Source organism: Trachurus trachurus (assembly GCF_905171665.1).
Source record: "Trachurus trachurus genome assembly, chromosome: 13".
NCBI classification, from domain to species: Eukaryota; Metazoa; Chordata; class Actinopteri; order Carangiformes; family Carangidae; genus Trachurus; species Trachurus trachurus.
In genome coordinates this window covers 10,878,434-10,900,954 of record NC_139892.1, presented here as the reverse complement: position 1 = coordinate 10,900,954, position 22,521 = coordinate 10,878,434, and the positions used below count along the sequence as shown (strand labels likewise).

The following is a 22,521-nucleotide window of genomic DNA, read 5'->3' as shown; positions in this document are numbered from 1 at the left end:
GCCAGACGTCCCTGCTGCTGGGGTCCACCCTGGAAATAGTATTCCTGCAGTGAATACCTACCCGAAGGACAGTTTTGATACAAGTCACCATCATTGTGTTTTTATTCTAATGATAATGGCTTACTCTATGTGAGCAAAAGTATGACTTCTGTCCTACACATTGTTATCAAGTGGAGTTTGTTATCAAATAACTAATTGTATTGTTCTTATTGGCAGCAACTTCTGTTCTGTTACTGTCTGATTATGATTGTGCAGTGATTACCAGTGCCTAAGTCTATGATTTTGCACATTTATTGTATGTATTCAGTATTCAGGTGATGGACTTTTACAGTAGAGAATAAATAATAGGTTATTACGCTGGGAATTATCACAATGACAGTATTTTCAAATCATTTTTATATCTATGTAGTAGTTCAGTTTTTCCTCCTGATGTCATCTGGACTTTTAATGAGTAAAATAAAGTCACAAACTTCCTATACAAACAATCAAAATGTAATGCCCTTCATGCAATGTCAGTTTTGCACAGAGGTCACAGTGGCTCCACTGAATACTTGCTCTTTGCACTGATAATTCATATAGGACGAATATGTTTTCTTAATTTGTTTTTTTCATTCTTTATCGTCTACAAATTCTGCAGGTAAACACTGATAAAAATCTACACTTTACATTAAACAATGTCCTGACAGGAACTGATGATCATCTAAAATAAACATTTTAACATTATTGATGAATTGTAGTTAAGTTATATTATATCATTGAATATTATTATAAGCCACCTGTACAGTGCGTCCCTTCTTCAGTTTGGTAACTGACTGTACCTCGCCGCACGTGCATCCAACCGACAACACCCCCTTCACTCTCATTGGACGTTGTTTCATTCTAGCCACGCCCATCTCGACTCTAATTCGACAGTAAATCCTGACGTCCGTTGCCGAGTTTTCCTGCACTGCCATTGGTCAACCGAATACGCCCCTGTTTTACTTGACCTTTAAGTCCCGCCTACTTGTTCTATCTCGGGCTGTGGTTGGCTGCCACCACAAGCCAATCAAACTTTTACTTCCGGGTGTTGAATCGTTGCAAAACAGACGCCGTGCAGTGGTGGTGACAGAGGAGGAGGACAGACAGTCACTGAGAAAACACTGGACAACACAGCTGAAAGAAAAGTGAGTCACGTAATTTTTTAACAGCAGAAAACTTAAATTCAATAGTGAAATTATTTGTGTTGACGGAGAAACGTTTGGGTGTAACTAGCTTGTGATTTAGCCATTAACGTTACACAACGTGGCTAGTTCATGAGCTAGTAAACGTAGCTGAGAGTGCTACCGTATATGTATATACGTATATTATGTTTACATTTACATATGTCTTGTGAGTTTGTGTCTGTGTTGCTGGCTTCTGTAAATAGTCTCTGCAACATTACTGCAGGTGACACGTGTTTCATGACACATACATATGGCTTATTATAACATGAGCTGTCAATCACATCCAAGGTTAAACCATCTAACAGGTTAACCCTTTAAAGACCACAATGCATTTTTGTCTTAGTAGTCTTTACATTGATCTGTCACGTAACAAACATCTTCATGGGTGTATAATGTTGCAAACAGTAGTTTATTTGTATCAAAGAGTGTGGTGGGTGTGTCTGTACTTAGTGTACTTTTTCCTTACTCCTCTTTCTGTCTCCACCTCCCTGTTTGCAGTGATGCTGTCAGAGGTCCTGCAGGTGCTGCGAGGAGCGGGTAAGGTGGGCTCTGCCCTGGTCATCACCCAGGGAGAGCAGCTCCGATTGATGGCCTGCAACTCCACTCTGGGAGCGGGAGTCCAAGCTGCTCAGGGTGTGGTGGAGGGACTAGTGAGCACCGTCATGGGAGGCAGCAATGAGGTGAGGTTCATGAATACACAAAACTTGTAATATACATCATGATTTGTTCAGAACGACATATGTTAATTTAAAAGAAAACCACCCCATGTAGTGATTAGTTGACCGAACCACCTCTTCAACTCTGCTGTGTCTGCAGCAACAGTCCATAAAGGAGGATGTGTTTCCGGATGCAGAGGGCTGGGATACGATGGACCCCGATGAGGCAGCAAAATGGGCCGTGGGGTCTGAGTTTCCTCCTGATGCAGCGGAGCAAAACCAGGCAGGAGCTGGAGCTGCAACAGGTGAGGCAACAGGTGTAATCATGGGGTGATGTACATTGAAGAAAATGACATTTGCGCTGAAGACCTTAATATACTTAAAGATTAGTCATCAAGTACAATATAATACAGCGGGGAAAATAAGTATTGAATGTGTCAATAGACTTCCATGTGAGCATACATAGAAGCTACAGATGACTGTACCAGCTAATTGCAGGTCTCTCTAGCTCTCTGTCAGGGCTCCTTGGCTCTTGGACGACTCTCCTTAGTTTTCTTTTGACTCTGTCAGAAATCTTGGTCGTGACCAGTTTATGGGGAAATGTTGTTCTTTTTAGTTTCAGATTAACAGCACTAACGGATAAAACGGTGCATTCAGACACATCTGTAACCGATGCCATCAGTATGTTCTGCAACATAAGTTGCTGAAGGTCTTGAGAAGCTCTTTGCTTTTCCCCGTCATGAGATGCCTCTTGTGTGACACCTTGGTGAGGAGAAACCTTTTTATAGGCGTCAATTTGGACTAAACCAGCTGATATTACTTTGCACTGATAGGGGACAGGATGACTTTCTAAATACTGACAGACTCCAGCTGCTTTCTTGGCTTTCCAAACCTTTTTGCTCCTCCTCCTTTTCTTCATGTGTTCAATACGTATTCCCTCTGTCATTTCACTTTATTACACATTACTTAATTTATGAACATACATCTTTGAATTTCTTTGTATGTGTGCATTACTTGGGTTGTTGCCGACATCTGGTGAACATTTCATGTCAGTAGCTCTATTAGAAATATATTTTCTGAGAAAAATGTTGACGCGTTTATTACTTATTTTCCCCGCTGTGTGTGTGCGTCTTTGAGCACTAGAAAAGGTGGTGAATAATGGGAATCTTACAGCAGGTATACAGTGTGAAGTTATAACATGTTTCTGTCAGCATTTTGCTAAATCCATTCTAGTGGTGGAAACGGCTGAGTTTTTTTTTTTCCTATTTCTTTTCTTGTGTGTCAACAGGCCAATATGTTTAAAGAAAGTCACATAATGATTCTCCCATATAGACTTGACAAAGGCCGAACGGGCGAAACGTTGTCTAAATAAACCCTCTGCAACTGGAGCTGAGTGTGCGGCGTTCTCTGTTTCTGTCTCCCATATTACGACCATCATGTATTGAATTCGTACTTCCCTCTCTTCTTTCTATCACAGGAGCATATCCTCCCCCGGGGGCAGCAGCAGGAGGGGCAGGCTGGCCGGGGCAGAGTGCTCGCTTCCTCCACACCGGTCGCGGCCTCCACCGATACTACTGCCAGACCAGGTCCGTGCACGACACTGTGGTGGCCAGACTCACACCAGAGGACATCAAGAAGGCCAGGGAGGCCAAGCAGGCCCTGACCAAGCCTGTCAGACAGAAGGTTGGTATAAGTGTTGCATTATGATCTATTAAAAAACAATAATTAATATGTTATTATTGCAGATTATATAGATCTTTTCTAGTTCTTGCTCTTTTTCCTGTGTCAGTGTGTAACATGCAGCATATGCTACTACACCACCAGAGGTTGACTGTTGTGCTGCTGCAGACTGGACTAGCAGACGCCAACTTAAAAGACTACACTTTTAAATGTGCCTTCGTGTAGATTATTTGCAGCACTCTCTTCCCATCAAGCTCTCAAGCTCTGAATAGAGGAGTTTTCTGCAATTTGAAACACATTTCCTTTTTGCTTTTTAGTTTAGCGCTTAATTAACTGACAATGAGTGAAAACAGCTCTAGAAATGATGCCCAGTAAATACATTCATTGTTTTTTCATTGTTTGTCCCCCTTCAGCTGAGTGACCGTGCCAGAGAGAGGAAGGTGCCGGCTACTAGAATCAGCAGGCTGGTTAATTTTGGAGGTGGGAACAGTTTACTTACATTTCAGTCTGTGCAAATCAGTTTTGACTTCACCATTCACACACTCGGCCCTAGTCATTTGTCACAGCTTGGCTCCGCACCAGCAGACACAAAGCCTGGGCTTCCAGTGGCATGAGGCAAACAGATGGCTTCATCGGCTGCTGTCAGCAAACTTAACCCAACCTCTCTAATTCAATAATTGTGACACAAATTATCGTCAGTCTAATTTTTTTTCGCCTGTTCTCTGTGTAAAGAGAGAACAAAGTGACAGATCTACAAAGACATTTTTTATTTTTACTCTGCACATTGAAATACGATAATAATACGAGGTGAATGACATAATGAACACCTTTTGTTACATAAGCTAGTCTGTTCAAAGATGCTCTAAAAATGGCACATTTTGTTTTTAAACTTTCAAATATTATCAGTGTTTCATAGCTCAGTGTGTTAATATGAAGTCATAATGTAAACCATAACAAAGTGATTGGTGTAGACAAGTATTAAAAATCATTTTATTATTTGCGTTGCTAATTACCGGTAATGGCTTTGTATTGTAAACATAGAGTGTTGTTCCATTCACTTTTGCTCTGAATATACATGTACTTAAATCTGTGTCCTGTAAAGTGAATGGTGTTGCATTTTCTGAAAGGGATAGTTCACCCAAAATTCAAATTTCACTCATTTTCTACTCACCCTCATGTCGACTAAGGGTTGGGAGAAGTTTCAGAGTCCTCCGTGCCTTCTTGGAGTTACAGGGGGGCTCAGCGCAGCACTGCATGTCCATATGACAGTCACAAACGGGGCAAACACTTTTCTTCGTCCAAAAAGACACACCAAAAACCATCCAAATGCTGCTCGTCTGTAATGTCCATCTTGTATTGAAGCCCCGACATGAGAAATTGTTCCGAAAAAAATTAAATAAGTCTATATTTTAAGCTTGTTTGTACATTGTTTACATTTTTTTCGGAACAATTTCTCATGTTTGGGCTTCAATACAAGAGGGACATTACAGACGAGCACTATGGAGGTATTTGGATGTTTTTTGGTGTGTCTTTTTGAACAAAGAAAAGTGAGCTCCGTTCGCAACCGTCATATGGACATGCAGTGCTGCACGGAGCCCCGCTGTAACTCAGAGAAGCCACGGAGGACTCTGAAACTTCTCCCAACCCTTAGTCGACATGAGGGTGAGTAGATAATGAGTGAAATTTGAATTTTGGGTGAACTTTCCCTTTAATCTCAATGATAAGCTGCTTCTTCATCTATTTAAATGTATCAGAACGGGATTTTACTCTTCACCTACCAGCAGCTGTGTCCGTCAAGCATCTGTTAAAGCCCTTAAATATAAAAATCACTTGTCTGTCTGTCTCTCTGCTGCAGGACTGGCAGTCGGTCTGGGGATCGGTGCCATTGCAGAAGTGGCCAAACAGTCACTGGGAGGAAAGCAAAAAGGAGGTAAAAAAAAAGAAATATTCTCTTTCCCTCTCCGGTCTGCTGCTGATTGCTCCTCCCAACCTGTAAAATGTCTTTTGATCCAGCCCTCGCGCTTGGCAGATGCAGGAGACAGACGCACAGCTGGTCAGCCCTAGAGAAGTTTTTAATGTGTCAGCACCTGCCAGGCGCTCGACGGGCTTTAAATCAAACCTGTTAACAAGGATTTCAAGAGAAACCTTGAAATGTGTTTAATGAACAGTGTTTTAATAACTCAGCGCCCCTGACCAGACCAGGTTTTTTTTTTTAACGCTCTACATCTACAAGTGGTTCAGTTCAGGGCAGGAGCTCGTTATTTACATGCAGCAGTTTTTTTATGACAGTCGTTGCTAAGAGGAGTCGCTCTTGACTTTCCCAGCCACAGTCAGACTCATGGCAAATATTAAATAAACACAACTGGTACACCATTGACAGCACTGACATTACTCCTGCACTTTCAACAATATGGCAGCTTTACTTATTTTAAATGTGCTTTTTGTCCTTTAAAGCCCCAGTATGTAACTTATTTGGCTTTTTATTAGCAAAAATCAAATATTTCTTTCATAAATACGTATTTCACTGAAGTCGAATCACACCCGCATACAAATGAAAGCTTTCTCGTACCTTAGAATGAGTTGTTACAAGTCGTTACAAATACATAAGGGGACGACGCACCGAACCGAGGCGGCCATGTTGCATCGCCATTTTTTACGTTCAGTGGCAGCGTGACCGTAGGTAACCACGGAAACTCACCGGAGCTGTTGGCTCGGGGAGAAAGTTTTCCAGGTAGCGCCTGTTAAAACTGTCACCACTGTGTAGCGTGAGGAAGGACGGAGGCACTGTTGTTGCATTCATGGATGTCATTTTACTCGACGAGAGAAAGACGGTAAAACGTGGGTCAGGTAAACAATACGACATCACCATGACAACATATTGTCACGCCTGTATTGTTTTGCCTCGTGCTGGCGGACCACTTGTTTACATAGACGCTTGTTTATCCTGTTATATGCAGCGTCTGTTGTCTGTCTGACGTCTGCCCGATTTCACGTGAATGCAACATCAAGAATACGTTCAGATATGCAACCGCACCGCTAGATGGGGGGAATTCCTACACATTATACCTTTAATGTAATTTATTTATAGGCTATTTGTTGAATTGTTTGTAATGTTTTTCCTTATTTACTTTAGTCTTTTTAACAAGTCTTTTAAACTTTTTAATAATCTTTTAAGTCTGACTTGGGGGGAACTCCGCACAAGAATTCCTATTGTACCCAACGTGCTGTGCACAAAATGGCGAAATAATCTTGTTTATGCTGTTGCACTTGATGTTGTAATGTGTTTTGCTGAGCATCACTGCTGACAGCCTCTCTCTGTCTGTATCTGTGTGTGTGTGCTGTTGTTGTTTTTGTAGACATGAGCGCTCTGCTGGACTCTCCGCTCCTGTCAGAGGCCAACGCTGAGAGAATAGTCAACACGCTGTGTAAGGTTCGTGGAGCAGCACTTAAGATTGGACAGATGCTGAGCATTCAAGGTACGAACTGCTGTAAAATGATGTTGTGATCACAGAGGATTTTTCTGGGCAGTGAAAATGTTTTTTTTTTGCTTTTTTTTTCTGACAACTTCTCTCCTTTTTTCCTCTTCAGATAACGCTTTCATCAACCCCCAGCTGCAGAAGATCTTTGAGAGGGTGCGGCAGAGCGCGGACTTCATGCCCACTTGGCAGATGAATGTAAGCAGCGCTGATTTGTAGATCTGTCTTATTACATTAGTTATTTGATTAAAAATAGATTATTGCCAAATGAAATTTCCAAACTCTGTGTGCTGCATATGTGTGTGCAGAAAGTTTTAGACGAGGAGCTGGGGCCCGGCTGGAGAGACAAATTGTCCTCCTTTGAAGACAAACCCTTCGCCGCCGCCTCCATCGGCCAGGTGCATCACGCGGTGTTAAAAGACGGCAGAGAAATAGCCATGAAGATCCAGGTAGGAGGATGCTTGATATATATTTTTATATATATATATATATATACACACACACACACACAGCCTGTCCCTGTCTCCCTCACGGTGACTGTCTTTTTCTGTCTGCACCGATTTGACCTTCTGTTACTCTCATATTCCTCCTAGTATCCTGGAGTGGCAGAGAGTATCCACAGTGACATAAACAACCTGATGTCTGTGCTAAAAATGAGCGTCGTCCTTCCAGATGGTAAGATTTGTAGAGAAAACTCCCACGCACTTTCTTCTCACTTGAAACATTTATATAATAATATATATAGTGTGTGTATATATACACACACAAGGAAGACTGGACATTTTTTACATCCAAAGGTGTAATCATTGAAGAAGGGAAGATGATCATATCTAGAAAGCATACGTTTTATGCACTTGTCTTAAAGACAAACTAAGCAGGATTTCTCCCGTGGCTATGCTACATTTTTACCTTCATTAAAAAGCTCCGGAGTAATTGTGATAGTTAACTACATGACTTGTGAGAACGAAGGCTCTCTGCCTTCCACCTGGCGTCTCATGGCTGAAAACCAACCTTGCAACATCAGTGTAGTTACTCTGCCGCCGCCGCCCCGGTGTCCCAGCTCTCGTCTCTGCGCACCGCGACACAAACGTACTCCGTAACCCATAATCTTTTGTTGTATTGTATGACAGTTAAGACTACACAAATATACACGTCGTAGCATCGTATATGTTATATAACGTTATCCGCCACTCCATGTGTTGATTTCTCGCAGGCTTCGTTGTAAACAAATGCACATGGCCAGGCAGAGGGTTAGCAAAAACAGAGGAAAAGCGACCAGACTGGCATAGTTCCTCTTTAATAAACCAGATGCAAGAGCAAGAAAAAGAAAAGAGAAAGAAATCACAGCATTAGCCAGGGGAAAAATCAAAGCTGAGAGCTCTAGTGTCATACAGTACAAATGTTTAAATAGGGAGGATGACCGTACTGCATCTACAACAAACAGGCCAAAACATATCAAACACTGTTAGAACATCATTAGAGGTTAAATAGTGAGTCTCCACACCAGATAGTTGGACCAGTCCCAGCCTGGTCAGCTGCGTACATGAACTGATGAAGCCTCTTGGATGAGAGGTGAAACGTCTTCCTAGACAAATAACTAAGTCCAGTTGCTTTCGATTTAACCTCCTTTGAAATACTATGACCTGGGCAAATGAGAATATGCACCGGCTTAGAACATCATATATACTGTAAAGAGGATTTTTTAGGATCAGTGAGGGTCAGACCGTCTCCTAATCGACCCATTCCCTGGAAAAGAAGAGGAAAGGAGACACGGTCAGGTTTCACTTTCTGATATTTTAACCTTTCTGAAAACCGGTGTGCAAAAGTTTTCCATTTTTAGATGGAAAGATTTGAAATCAGACACGTATATATTTATATAGAAGCCTCATCATTATTATCCTAAATTAAACAAATTCAGATTCAGCCTTATTAAATGAAGTGAACTACAAAATCTATTCCACTTTGGACCATGGGGTGGTGCTATAGGTGCAGGCCAAAACTAGTTGGCACAATTGTTCCATAGAAAAGGAGGTTGTCTGCATCATTCATGGGAGATATGTTACTTGTTCCTTTGTGTTGCCCAGTCTTACACACTTAACACTTAAAACATTAAATGCTAATTAAGTTTTATTTGTTGTTTAAAATATTGTGCTGTACTGTACAAATTAGTTCAAACACGCAAAAGTTGTAAAAATGAATAACAAGCACAGATAACTCTTGTCAGCTGTATTTGGCTACATAATAACGCCATAATAATCTGTGATTAAAATGGCTTGACTCAGAGACAGTTAGTGTAAATGTTGTAACTTCTAGCAGATGTAGAAAACTTCTCCAAGGTGTTAAACGCTGGATGTTTCCGTTTTCTTTGGTTCCGCTCATGAATTTCACACTATTTATTTTTCCGCAGGCCTGTTTGCAGACAGCAGCTTGGAGGTTCTTCAGAGGGAGCTGGCGTGGGAGTGCGACTACAAGCGGGAAGCGGAGTGCGCCAAGAAGTTCAGGTGGGTTTATGTGCTGCATTGAACCATGAAACCTCCACTGCCGAAGCCTGTTGAGCTGCACAGAGCAGAAACCACACCAGCTTCTTAGTCAGGATGAGGTAACGCAGCTTTTCCTCAGAGTCCTGGTACCTTTAGATGTCTATTACTCATTTATGTTTAGTGTGTATGTTTCTGTCATCATGTTCAAATTCTCCGTGTTGGGAACAATCACAGAGGGAGTTTGTCTGTTGTTCGTCTCTGGGCATCACGACGAGTCACAAAACACTTGACAGGTGTAGTTGAGATCAAAAGGAAGGTAAAAAGACGGGTGTGGTCCCAGAATCCCAGGGAGCGTGGGCATATTGACAGGTGCAGATGGTCTGATCCCGTTTCAAGATGGTCTCCAGTTTTACTCTAGATTTCATCAGACTGAAAAATCCTGTCTGTTACTTTGATCTATTTATGTTTATTTATATTGGGTTATGCAGAGGTTTTTCACTTTTTAATATGTTTTTGTACTTCATTTTAAATAATTTGAATAGTTACACTCCCACTTTTCCTCTGATTATTGTTGTTATTGGTGTCATTCTAACATTTTGTCACAATTATCAATAATCATAATGAAAAAAACAAAGCTTTCAAAGTCAAAAGTTTTCCTTTAAAGGGATAGTTCAACATTTTGGCAAATTGGCCCATTGCCATAATCCCTATAGTTTTAGGAGTAGGTTTGTTACCTTTTAATTGTCGGTGCAAGCAATTTTTTAGAACGGCGGAGCAGAGCCGTGAGCTGTTCAGAGCTACGCTACGGAGGCTAATGGGATTTCTTGGTTTCCCTCATCAAACTCGTCAAATACACAATCCAACAACTCCAAAACGCTCTGGTGGACAAGTTGTGACCTGCACATTCACCACGCTATCAGATAATAACAGAACGTTACCAGACAGAGACAATTTGCCAAATTGTTGAACTATCCTATCCTACATACTACTATTACTGAGGCAAGATGCAATATATACAGTAGAAAGTGCAATAATTATTTATTACTTTGTATGAACTATGAACTTAGTCGTACTGTCTGTAAGTGATCTCTGTTGGTTGTGTGTGTGAGTATGTGATATGTATGGTTTTAAATCTGTTTTGCAGGATGTACAGCATTGATTGTCCAAGACAATTTTCCCTCCGGGGACATTAAAGGGATAGTTCAACATTTTGGCAAATTGGCCCATTGCCATAATTGCTATAGTCATAGCAGTAGGTTCGTTACCTTTAATTGTAGGTGTAAGCTATTTTTAGTACAGCGGAGCGCAGCAGCTGGCTGCTCAGAGCTACGCTATGGAGGCTAAGGGAATTTCTTGGTTTCCCTCATCAAACTCATCAAATACAAAATCCCAAAACTCCACAGCGCTTTTGTAGACAAGTTGTGAGCTGCACAACCACCACGCTATGAGATAATGACGGAACGATACGAAACGGAGCCGTTTTCGAGGTAAATTCATACAAAACCGCTGATGCGCGTTGCGTTCAGGGACAGTTTTTCAGCAAGCAGTCTCCGTATTTACCCTGTATTTACCTCGAAAACGGCTCCGTTTCGTATCGTCCCGTCATTATCTCATAGCGTGGTGGTTGTGCAGGTCACAACTTGTCTACAAAAGCGCTGTGGAGTTTTGGGATGTTGAATTTGATGAGTTTAATGAGGGAAACCAAGAAATTCCATTAGCCTCCATAGCGTAGCTCTGAGCAGCCAGCTGCTGCGCTCCGCCGTACTGAAAATAGCTTACACCTACAATTAAAGGTAATGAACCTACTGCTATGACTATAGCGATTATGGCAATGGGCCAATTTGCCAAAATGTTGAACTATCCCTTTAAAGTTTATTTTGATTTGATTTGATATCCCTTTAATATTTGTGTCTGGGATTTCAGGTCCCTGCTGGAGGGAAACGAGTACTTCCAGGTCCCTGAGGTGATCGATGAGCTGTCAGCAAAGAGGGTCCTGGCCATGGAGCTGGTGCAGGGAGTCCCACTGGACCGCTGCGTAGACCTGGACCAGGAGACCCGGAACCAGGTACGAGCACCTGCAGCAGCTGCAGCGGAGTTTCCTCACTGACACTTTCAGGCCAGTGGGGCATCGGACACAGGAGGAGAGCATCGTGGACTTTAGTGGGTTCACTGCAGGTTTTTTTTTTTAACGATTTGACGAAAGAAGACTACAGCTCCATTAGGTGACATTATCAAAGATGATGTTACCTGCATGTAGAGGCCGATGTTCAGCTATGTTTCCTGAAACAGAATCACCTCAGTTAACCAGGGAGAAATAACAGCATGAGGTTATAAAAGTGCTTCAGGCAAGGCAGTTTTATTTGTATAGCCCAAAAGGGGCTTTACACGGCATCATAACAACATCCTCTGCCCTTAGACCCTCACATCGACTCGAAAACCTCCATAGAAAACCCTTTTAACAGGGAAAAAATTGGAGAAACATTGGGTGAGCAACAGAGGAGAGGAGAGGAGAGGAGAGGAGAGGAGAGGAGAGGAGAGGAGAGGAGAGGAGAGGAGAGGAGAGGAGATGAGAGGAGAGGAGAGGAAAGGGGAAAGGAGAGGAGGAGAAAAGAAGGAGGAGAGGAGGAGGAGGAAAGAAGGAGAGAGGAGGAAGCGGAGAGGAGAGGAAAAGGGAGAGTAGAGAGGAGGAGGAGGGGGGGGGGGGAAGGAGACGAGGAAGGGGAGAGGAGATGAAGTAGTAAAGAGAGAGGAGGAAAGAAGGAGAGAGGAGGAAGAGGAAAGAAGAAGGGGAGAGGAAAAGGGAGAGGAGAGGAGATCAGAGGAGGAGAAAAGAAGGAGGAGAGGAGGAGGAGGAAAGAAGGAGAGAGGAGGAAGAGGAGAGGAGAGGAAACGGGAGAGTAGAGAGGAGGAGGAAAGAAGGAGAGGAGGGAGAGGAGAGGAGAGGAAGTAGTAAAGGGAGAGGAGGAGGAGGAAAGAAGGAAGGGAGGAGAGGAGGAAGAGGAGAGGAAAATGGAGAGGAGAGAAGAGAGGAGGAGGAAAGAAGGAGAAGAGGAGAGGAAGTAGAGAGGAGAGGAGAGGAGAGGAGAGGAGAGGAGAGGAGAGGAGAGGAGAGGGCTACCTCTGTCAGTTTATGCATATTGAAGGAAAGATAATGAAGTTTCTTACATAAGGGCCACAGAGAGAAATGTGCATAATGTTTTATACGTAATGTAAAGGTTTACAGTGAGAGGTCCCTCGCTGTCTGATCCTGTAATTGTAGGAACCAATTAGAGCTGAAATCCTTTGACAAGTCAAGGGAGCAGACTGTATGGATCTGCCCACTCATCCTGGTCTACTGTGCTGACCTTTTTAATGCATGTGTATCTATCTGTATTTCATTTTTATTCGCAATGCTTTTGCTTGAATGCAGTTTATGGTGAAGCTGCTTCGCCTTGTTGGTAAAAGTACAAAGCTGCACTGCACACACACTACAATGTGAGAACACACATGAAGGAAGACAGCAGCAGGAAAAATGTACAAACATGTGTTTAACAGCTGAGATTTATGCAGGTTGAGCCTGAACAACAGAAGTGTGAGGCAGGTTATCGTCACATAGAACGAAGATGGATTAAATATGGCTCATGCATCTGATTGTAATAACAGCAACAGCTTGAAAATATCACATTCATAATAAACTCAAAACCCCTCTTCTTCTCCTCCGCCCTTCAGATCTGTTTTAACATCCTCCAGCTGTGTCTCAGGGAGCTGTTCGAGTTCAGGTTCATGCAGACAGATCCAAACTGGGCCAACTTCTTCTACAACTCGGAAACCAACAAGGTGAGGAGTCGCAAATTCATTTTCTATGTTGACTAAAGGTTCATGTGCATCAAACCAAATCATCACATGCAGCATCTCATCTTGCCTTCAGGTTATTCTGTTGGACTTCGGAGCGTGCAGGGGTTACCCAGAGTCATTCACAGACGAGTACATACAGGTAATTATCAATCCAAAACCAAACGGCATGATTTATGCAACTATTATTTCTGTAAAATAATTAAGCGCAAGAGTCTTTGACTAAATTTTGCAGCAGCCGTGGTAGAAACGGATCGTGTACAATCTCAATCTCATGCGCACGTTGCCCTACTTGCAGCTCCTTCGATCTCTCGGTTGCCCTTAAGGGAACTCTTCAAATAAACATGATTACCATATCCACACAACCCATTTTGTCTGTATGTGTGTTGCGTTGTGTTGTGTTGCGTGTTCAGGTGGTGCACGCAGCTTCAGTGGGTGATCGAGCGACTGTTCTCTCCAAATCAAAGGACCTGAAGTTCCTGACAGGCTTTGAGGCCAAGGTGAGGTATTTTCGTCTCTGCTGCTGCTGCGCTCATTTATTTTTGATATGGTTTATCCTCCTCTTGTCTTATTCTCTTTATTTGTGCCTCGGTTTCATTCCCCGGCGCTTGATGCTGTTTCGCTACACTCATGATGCATCATCCTTTCGTCGTCTTGTTCTCTTCTTAACAACGTTCATTTGTTATCTTTGCTGAAGAGATTGTGTTTCCATTTCCAGCCCTGTTTGCATACACATAAAGGCGGCTCAGCACTCGTGAATCAGTGGATTTCGAGGCTGACGGGTGAAGGAAAGACTGACTCACTCTTAATCTTGACAGTAAAACTAACTGAGACAGATGGATGTATGAAATATGAATGTCAGGGATTATATCCGTTAGTGAGCGCTACTCTAAGTTTTACTGTGTCATCTTTACTTTCAGTGTTTGAAATATATTAAATCCTTATCCTATTAATATTACATAAAATGTGACAAAGAATCAAAGAAAGTGCCATGACGAACTATTTGTGTAGACAGTATTATGTGCACTTGAGGTAATAACATTTCTTGTAAACATTTGCTCAGTCTCTTCAGCTCTATATTGAAGGTGTGGATGATTATTATACACAGAGATGGTCGTTGTAAAGGGGAACTAGGCAAGTCCGGTCGCTTTTCTTCTGTTTTGCTAACCCTCCTCCAGGCCATGTGCATTTGTTTACAATGAAGCCGGTGAGAAATCAATCAATAGAGCGGTAGATAACATTATATATCATATACGATGTCACGATGTGTATATCTGTGTAGTCTTACAGTATCTGTCATAAACAAGAGATTACGGGTTATGGAGCATGTTTGTGTTGCGGTGCCACCGAGAGGAGAGCTGGGACACCACGCTATGAGATAATAACAGAATGTTACCAGACAGAGTTGTTTTAGAGGTAAATTCATGCAAAACAGCTGATGCGCGTTCCCGTCAGGGGCAGTTTTTCAGCAAGAAGTCTCTGTATTTACCTCAAAAACAACTCCGTCTGGTAACGTTCTGTTATTATCTCGTAGCGTGGTGAATGTGCAGGTCACAACTTGTCCACCAGAGCGTTGTGGAGTCGTTGGATTGTGTATTTGATGAGTTTGATGAGGGAAACCAAGAAATCCCATGAGCCTCCGTAGGGTAGCCCTGAGCAGCTTGCGGCTCTGCTCCGCCGTTCTAAAAATTGCTTGCACCGACAATTAAAGGTAACAAACCTACTGCTATGACTATAGGGATTATGGCAATGGGCCAATTTGCCAAAATGTTGAACTATCCCTTTAAGGTAAAAATGTAGCATAGTTAAGCTGAAAATCCTGCGTAGTTCCTCTTTAATTGTGACGCCTCTCTCTCTGCTCTCCGTCAGGCCTTCGAGGACGCCCACGTGGAGGCGGTGATGATCCTCGGCGAAGCCTTTGCGTCCGCGGAGCCCTTCGACTTCGGCACCCAGAGCACCACGCAGCGCATCCAGAGCCTCATCCCCGTCATGCTGCGCCACCGCCTCACGCCTCCGCCCGAGGAGACGTACTCCCTCCACCGCAAGATGGCCGGCTCCTTCCTCATCTGCTCCAAACTGAACGCGAGCATCACCTGCAAGGACATGTTCCTCGGCGTGTACGACAACTACAACCAGAGGAGGCAGGAGGAGCAGGCGGAGCAGGCGCAGTAGTCGGGTAGACGACGCTCAAGGACGATGTTAACGTTAACGCTCAGGACGGTTTCCGAGTGGGCGGACGAGGAGAGGAGGGGACTGAAGGGCGGAGTCTTGTATCCACATGTGGAGACTCTGGATCAGGTCAAGCCTCCAGCCTTTGCCAAAATCTAACTCTAACGGACTTTGCCCGTGTGCTCCAGTGAGAACTACATATGAGTGTGTTGAACTTTCTATCACGGTCCAATTATGACAAGTAATTTAAACACACTAAAACCAATGGTGATGATTCTGTCACAGCAGATATATATATATTGAAGTCCAAAGGGCTTTATTCTTACTGATCAAATCTGTAAAATTATTGAAGAGTATGAATATTTAATTCAATTTGAGTGTTGGTGTATGTGCTTGACTATACTGGCTCCTTCTCTGTCACAGCAAACAGACTTGAACAGTCACTCAGTCAGCAGAGAGCTCTTGTCTCTGCAGAGGCCCGTGTCAAACAACATGCACCAGACACAAAGAAGGGGAAAAAAATCTAATTCACATTAAATGGTCCAGATCTTCACCCACGTTTAATGGGTTCTTCGCTCGAAGCTGCATTCCTACACCAGGTTCAACGCAAATCGGGTCTGTACTCTTTTGCATAAACCTGCAGACAAATAAACAAAGGGAAGTTTTTGGAGGACCATGGATGTCACTGGGAATGTAAATAAAGCATTCCCTTAAATAAATAGTCATTTAAAAAGGGGAATTGTAAAAAGACTGACCCTTCAATAAATATATTTAAAATGCATTCACAAAAACAGTATTAAATAGACTATTTATAGACATATTTATTAATTCATGAAGAATAATAGAATTTAAAAAGGCAGTTTAAAAAATGGGAATACATTCCTGGTGGATTCCCTCTTTCTAGTTGCTTTTCCTTTTCCTGTTAGCTAATAAATTAGCTGAGTCATTTAGCCTCTCCATATATTGATGGGTTGATGATGATACATTGATAGGAAACTGCCTTTGCAAATAGATACTATTTATTAATGAATTTACAAATTAACTTATTAAATGGTCCATTTAATGTGTGTTTTGGTCAATTTGTCTTTCTGTCCAAGGTATTTATTCATCAATGAATCATTCATTTATATATTTAAGTCTCTTTTTCCAGTTCTTGATCTATCTAATTCCTGTGAAACCAAGGAGATGCTTTATGACTTCTCCTGTGACGTCCTTGGTCTTCCATACAGGTGGCCTCCTTGACCACACTACACAATATAACGCTGCTGTAAATCTAAGCTAACTCCATGTGCTTTAGATTTTCTTTTCTTTTTTAAAGGCAAGCTACATACGTACGTTTCCTCCTGTGCTCTCTGAGGCTGGTGGTGGCTCGTGCTCAGCCTGACAGTAAGGTATCCTCTCTGGTTTGTCACGACTGATAATGAGCCCCTGCATCACCGGGGCTGACGCTGCCAAGTGCTCTCTTTTGTTCGAAGGACTTTGTGTGCCGCCTGATGAGTTGGCAAATAAAGCTTTTTCTCCCAAACTGGCAGACGAGATGAGCAGATTATCAGAGGCTTTAGCGAAGACGGTCTAATGGATCCCCGCTGAGTAATGACCTTGCATTATAAAGCATATTTTGACATAAAACTCCATAATGTGACATCCTGACAGGCCTTTCTTTTTCTTTTCTTTTTGTGATGTTTTGACACTTCTTTATGACACAGACGAATCTTGTAACATTCATTTTTAATTGAATAAAATGTCAAAAGGATTTCTCTGCATCACAAATGGGAGCTTTACTGGCAAGTGTCAAGGATTTCTCCCACTCTATTGATCTTTCCATTTCAGTTTCAGTACCTCTTTGGGGGGATGTCATTGACCGGAGGCCATGTTTGACATCACTCTGTTCCTACACTGTTCTTGTATTGACCAACAACAGGCATCACGGCGCAATAGTTTGGGCTCAAATAATGTAGGACTGGAGCTAATGGTGGCATTGATTGATCTATTTTTTGAGGAGCTATTTGTGTCTCAAGGCAGGCAGAGCTGTCTTATTCTGTCTCGGATCAAGCCATTACGGCACAAAAGGACTGTCTGCAAGCTGCTCACAAAATGTTATTGTTCACAGCACAGAAGCCGAGGCGAGGCGAGGCTTTCACTGACATCATAAAAATCTGATGGAGAGAGATTCAGACCTTTTTCTTTTCTTTTTTAAAAAAAAACTCTATCTCCATTAGTACTTGCCGTTTGTGTCAGTGCTCCTGATACACTACGTCAAAATCAAGAGTTTATTTTTCTGAGCTTTGGGAATTGGCCACAGTTAATGACTGCAGCACATGTCGAGAGAAGAAAAAGCACATTCTTCTCTTGTAGTTTTACGCAACGGAAAGTTGGAGAGCGTTTCTCCGCATGTAAGAAGCAGCTGGCTTCAGTTTGCAGGAGGAGAACGGGGCTCTTTTCTGGACCCGCTGCCGGCCGGGGCTTTTCATTATTAGGGCTGTTTAGGGACGGTTTCCCACCAGGATCAATTCATTTGTTAAATTAAAGACATGGCAGCAGATTCTGAGTGTTTGCATTTTTAGTCTTTCTGCAATGAAAACCACATGATGTCCTGCAGGTTTTTATCACTGTGTTGACTGCTAAAGATGTTACAGTTTGAGTCTACTGGCGACCGCTGTGTGAACATTAAGTTACAGCTGGCAGCATCCACTGTGTATAATATAATATGGGTTAAACTGTCTGCACCACTAATATTTACTCCTGTCTTTCAGGTTTCATGGAGATTTCTTCAGGATTCTCACTGGTTATAGTTAATTTATTGTGTTAAATCTTCTATAACCATTCATTTTGATATTATTACCTCCTAACCCCCCTGTGGCATCATTATTTATATTTATCATTAAGGCTGTTGCTATGGTGGAGCACACCGAGGTCACACAGCCTCTGTATAGTTCATCTGGGAATATGGAGTTTCCACATGTTTGCACTTCACAAAGAAAAAGTGCCACTTTCTGAATATGACTAATTCCAGATTTATTTTTTAAAAGTTGAATAGGTTTACTAGTCTTAGAGCATGAACAGAAGTTAAATCCATAATTCAGATGAAGATATACTTGTAGCTACTCTAGCTTAGTTCTTATCTACTTTACAAATGTACAAATTAACATTTTGCAATTTGCATACAAGATATGAGTTTATGATTAAGATGCATTTGCAGTATATAGATCATTTAAACCTAGCTGCATCAATAATAATAATTGATCAACATCATAAAGTACAATACTCACAGAGGCCAGTGCATGTAGACTACGTGTATTTTTGCTGCTGACAGCTACCTTTAAACTCTTGAATAATCTTATAGTAATTCAATGACAGACTTTTTGTTTAATAATAGGATTTTTTTTTAAAGAGAAGTAGAAGAATAACTAATAGATAAAGCATCCATATGATACAAATTTAGGATTTGTTTTGGGGTTTTGGTCTAAATGAAAAAATAAATAGGTCATGAGGGCTTGGATTGAAGACCTTAAAGTCCTCATTCTGTGTATACAATTAATAATTATCAATGTAAAGTGATATAACAGATTATGTAAAGTGATGAAACTGGTGATCCTGTTCTCTCTGTAGACAACCTGACGTGGCCCCCAAAAGGTTTCCTCCTCTCCTTCATCTGTGATGGTGGAGTTTAGAGTCTGACATGTCACAGCAGGTGAGTCGGACACCACACGGTGGCGCAGTGGAGCGGAGCCCGAGACGGAGCCTTGCGTTTTTTTTTCTCTTTTTTTTCTTCTTTTTTCTTTGCTGGAAAACATCAATGGGAAGAGTGGATTTGCATGTCCGGCCGTCTGTGCCAATGGGCGCACTGGAAAGGCTGGGTTAGCGGGTGGAGCCGGGGGAAGCAGCCCAGTAAGTGCACAGTCAGTCAACAACCAAAGCATCAGCAGAGATTACTACACACTCCGATTCTCACAGCGAGACCTCCCTGGAAAACCCGAGTCTCCGCTGCTTTCTTTTTTTATTTTTTATTTTTGAGGGGCACGAGTGAGACTGAATCGCTTCTTTATATATATTTATAAATATATATGTGTGCGTGCGTGTGTGTGTGTGTGCATGTGTAGCCTATGTGTGCGTGTGTGTGTGCGTGGACCGACCAGGTTGACTGACTCGCGTTGGCTCCACATCGCCTCGGTGTAGCCTTATCATCGCGGATGAGGAAGGAAGGAGGAGACTTGGTGAAAATTGACCGGTCGGCTCCTCGTATTAGTATTAATATTATTATTTATTATCGTTATTAGGCTATTATTATTATTATTATCCCCCGTGCCTGCTCTTTTTATTCTTCCGCCGGGGGTCCTGGATCTACACCGAGGAGGAGGAGGAGCGCGGAGCCGACCATCCGTCGTTCTCTTGGGTGAGTTCACGTCCACTCCGCCGGCCACATTTTCCCTGACACTTCCCGGGGGTTTGTTCTTCTTGGGAGAAGCTCCGGCTGCTATAGCTGCCTTCACAATGAATGAATGACTGAATGAATCCACCACAATACAATCAAGAGAAGTGATAGAGACTCACATTAAATCCCTCGTTTGTGCGTGTGTAGCCTATGTGTGTGAGTTTCTGGAGGTTGTAGCTTTTATTCTAATGTTTGCCTTGCTGCGCTTAAGCATCGCCTGTGGGCCCATATAATGTGAAATGAATGAAACGTGCAAGCTCCTGCCTTCTTTTTTTCTTTTTATGATAACGATTCATCATCATCATCACCCCGTAATGCATAACGAATAGGAAACAATAGTCAAACTGTAGGCTATCGCTTCAGTATTGATCTGAAACATCCCAATCACGCCCCATTGAATTAGAGAAAAAAGAAGAGAAAGAAAACCCTGCAACTTTATAGGTTTGTAATTGAAACGCAGCTCCTTTCAATGAACAAATGACACCAATAATCGGAGTTTATGACGTCATTATCGGCGTGGGAATGAGATAATGTGCTATCGATTGATCTGTAGAGAGTCACGGTGATTGTTGGCTAATTGTTGAGCTTAGAGGTTTTTTGCTTTAGTTGTGGTTTTTGCTTCTTCTTTTTTCTCCCTTTACCTCCGGGGCAGCAGCGTGGTGACTGAAACAAGTGCCTCTCTCTCTCTCTCTCTCTCTCTCTCTCTCTCTCTCTCTCTCTCTCTCTCTCTCTCTCTCTCTCTCCATCCATCCATTGCATCATGTAGTGTTTTTTTTTTTTGTAGAGTGGTCACATCGGGGGTTTATTTCTTTGTTGCAAGAAAAACATAAAAGTGCTGCAGCTCACTGTGATCTCTGTCTGTTCAATGGGGAGATTGATGAGAGAGTACCCAAAGTCAAAGTATGGCATTCAAACGACTGAGAGACTGGAGTCCTAATGCATTCACACACACACACACACACACACACACGCATGCACGCACGCACACACGCACGCACACACTTATACACACTTGGCACATGCCTTCCTATATAGACCGCAGTAAATGCATGCAGCAGCTCCATTGTCTGTGCAGCTCCATCTGTTCCATGACATGGCATTCCTCAGACAGCCAGTCATGCTGTTAGGGGGTGGTCTACCCTGACCCATCGCCTCAGAGAGACAGAGAGAGAGAGGGAGTCACATGGGGTGTATTAAGAGAGTATAGGTGCAGGGCTCAGGGTGCCTCGGCCCCTATAGAGACCACCTGCGATGACAGCTCCTGTTGTGGGGGTTAAAGTTGAGCCAGAGGATGAGATGTTTGTGTTTTGGAGCCACACCAGAGAGGACGGGGTTAACTGGCTGTGCATGTGTGGGTGAGATCTATGAAGGTAGATTTGTGTCTTTATTAGTATTCAATCAAATCAATCAAAAAAGGTTGCTTCAATCATAACATAGAAAAAAAGTGTTTGGGGCGGTGTGTGGCGCAGTGGGTAAAGCGGCCGCCCCATGTAGAGGCTACAGTCCTCACCGCAGGCAGCCCCGGTTCGAATCCCGCGTCGGGCAGCCCTTTCCTGCATGTCATTCCCCCTTTCTGCCTCCCCCTTTCCTGTCTATCTCTACTGTGTGCTATCGAATAAAAGGCAAAAAGCCACAAAATATACTTTAAAAAGAAAAGTGTTTGAATGCAAAAATATAGATGAGACTCAAAAAAATGCATTTGAACACTGGTTTTCTTTGATTGAAGTGAAGGTTTGTTTTGTTTGAAGCAACTTTTTTGATTGAAGTAATGTTGTTTTGTGTTTGGGTATAGGGCATGAGATCTGAATGTGCAGAGAGAGGCTATAGGTTATGGTTTAAGGAAGGCCATGTTGTTTGGGATGTGGATCGTAGGAATGAGAGATTGATCGGGTGTGGACTGTGGAGCTGAAGCCTGATGATGAAGAGAGGTGGAGGTGGTGCTGCTTGTCGTCCAATCTGAGGGGATGCTGCTGGGTATAAATTGGCTTTGATTTAGCTAATCACTGCTGCAACTCAGTCATCACAACTAGAACATAATTACACCACCCCCATCCACATGGCGCTACACACACACACACACAGGCACACACACACACACACATACGCTCCCTATTTCCCCTCTTCCACCGCTCTGATTGCTGCATTAGGACTTGGCTGTCTTTTGTTGTTCACGCACACACTCACATACGAGGGGGGGGGGGGGGGGGGGGGGGGGGGGGGGGGGAGGGAGGGCCGGCCCAGCTGAGACCACCACAATACAACAAGGGGGGATCAAAGGTCATCCAGCTGGCCAATCAGGGTGCTGTCTGTCTGTCTGTCTGTCTGGGGGCTGGCTGGTGGCGGAGGAGGGCGTTGCCCCCCCTTTGTGCTGGTCAGGGTGGGTCTTTCTAAACAAGTAGCTCCACTTCCAGCTACTGGCAGCGGCCACACTGTACTTCCTCCAGACTGAGCCATGCAGTCACTCTGGAGGACAGACTAGACTGTATTAGGCCGCACATCAACACATTTATTATTGGTTTAAGACTCGATTTGTCCTCGCTAGTATTTCTAATCCGACAGCTTCTTGAAAACTCCAGTTGCCGAGCCTCCATTCAG

General features: G+C 42.9%; 1 protein-coding gene across 2 annotated transcripts; it reads left to right on the top strand.

Annotated features, from left to right (window-relative positions):
- The first annotated feature begins 1,080 nt into the window (after positions 1 to 1,080).
- Positions 1,081 to 17,247, top strand: coq8b (coenzyme Q8B). Of its 2 annotated transcripts, none has more exons than XM_083984325.1 (16): positions 1,081 to 1,163; positions 1,701 to 1,882; positions 2,025 to 2,163; positions 3,336 to 3,541; positions 3,952 to 4,018; positions 5,394 to 5,468; positions 6,895 to 7,014; positions 7,127 to 7,212; positions 7,323 to 7,463; positions 7,608 to 7,689; positions 9,422 to 9,515; positions 11,418 to 11,559; positions 13,203 to 13,310; positions 13,402 to 13,467; positions 13,739 to 13,825; positions 15,195 to 17,247. In XM_083984325.1, coding segments are annotated over exons 1-16 (1,899 nt in total). In that variant the 5' UTR covers positions 1,081 to 1,162; the 3' UTR covers positions 15,498 to 17,247. The 2 variants fall into 2 exon arrangements, with proteins under 2 accessions (XP_083840451.1, XP_083840450.1); XM_083984324.1 differs by having other exon boundaries at positions 2,019 to 2,163.
- The last annotated feature ends 5,274 nt before the right edge of the window (positions 17,248 to 22,521 follow it).

Coding starts and splice junctions, on each gene's coding strand:
- coq8b (XM_083984324.1), top strand. Junction 7,464..7,607: donor AAATAGCCATGAAGATCCAG/GTAGGAGGATGC, acceptor TATTCCTCCTAG/TATCCTGGAGTGGCAGAGAG. Junction 13,826..15,194: donor TGACAGGCTTTGAGGCCAAG/GTGAGGTATTTT, acceptor GCTCTCCGTCAG/GCCTTCGAGGACGCCCACGT.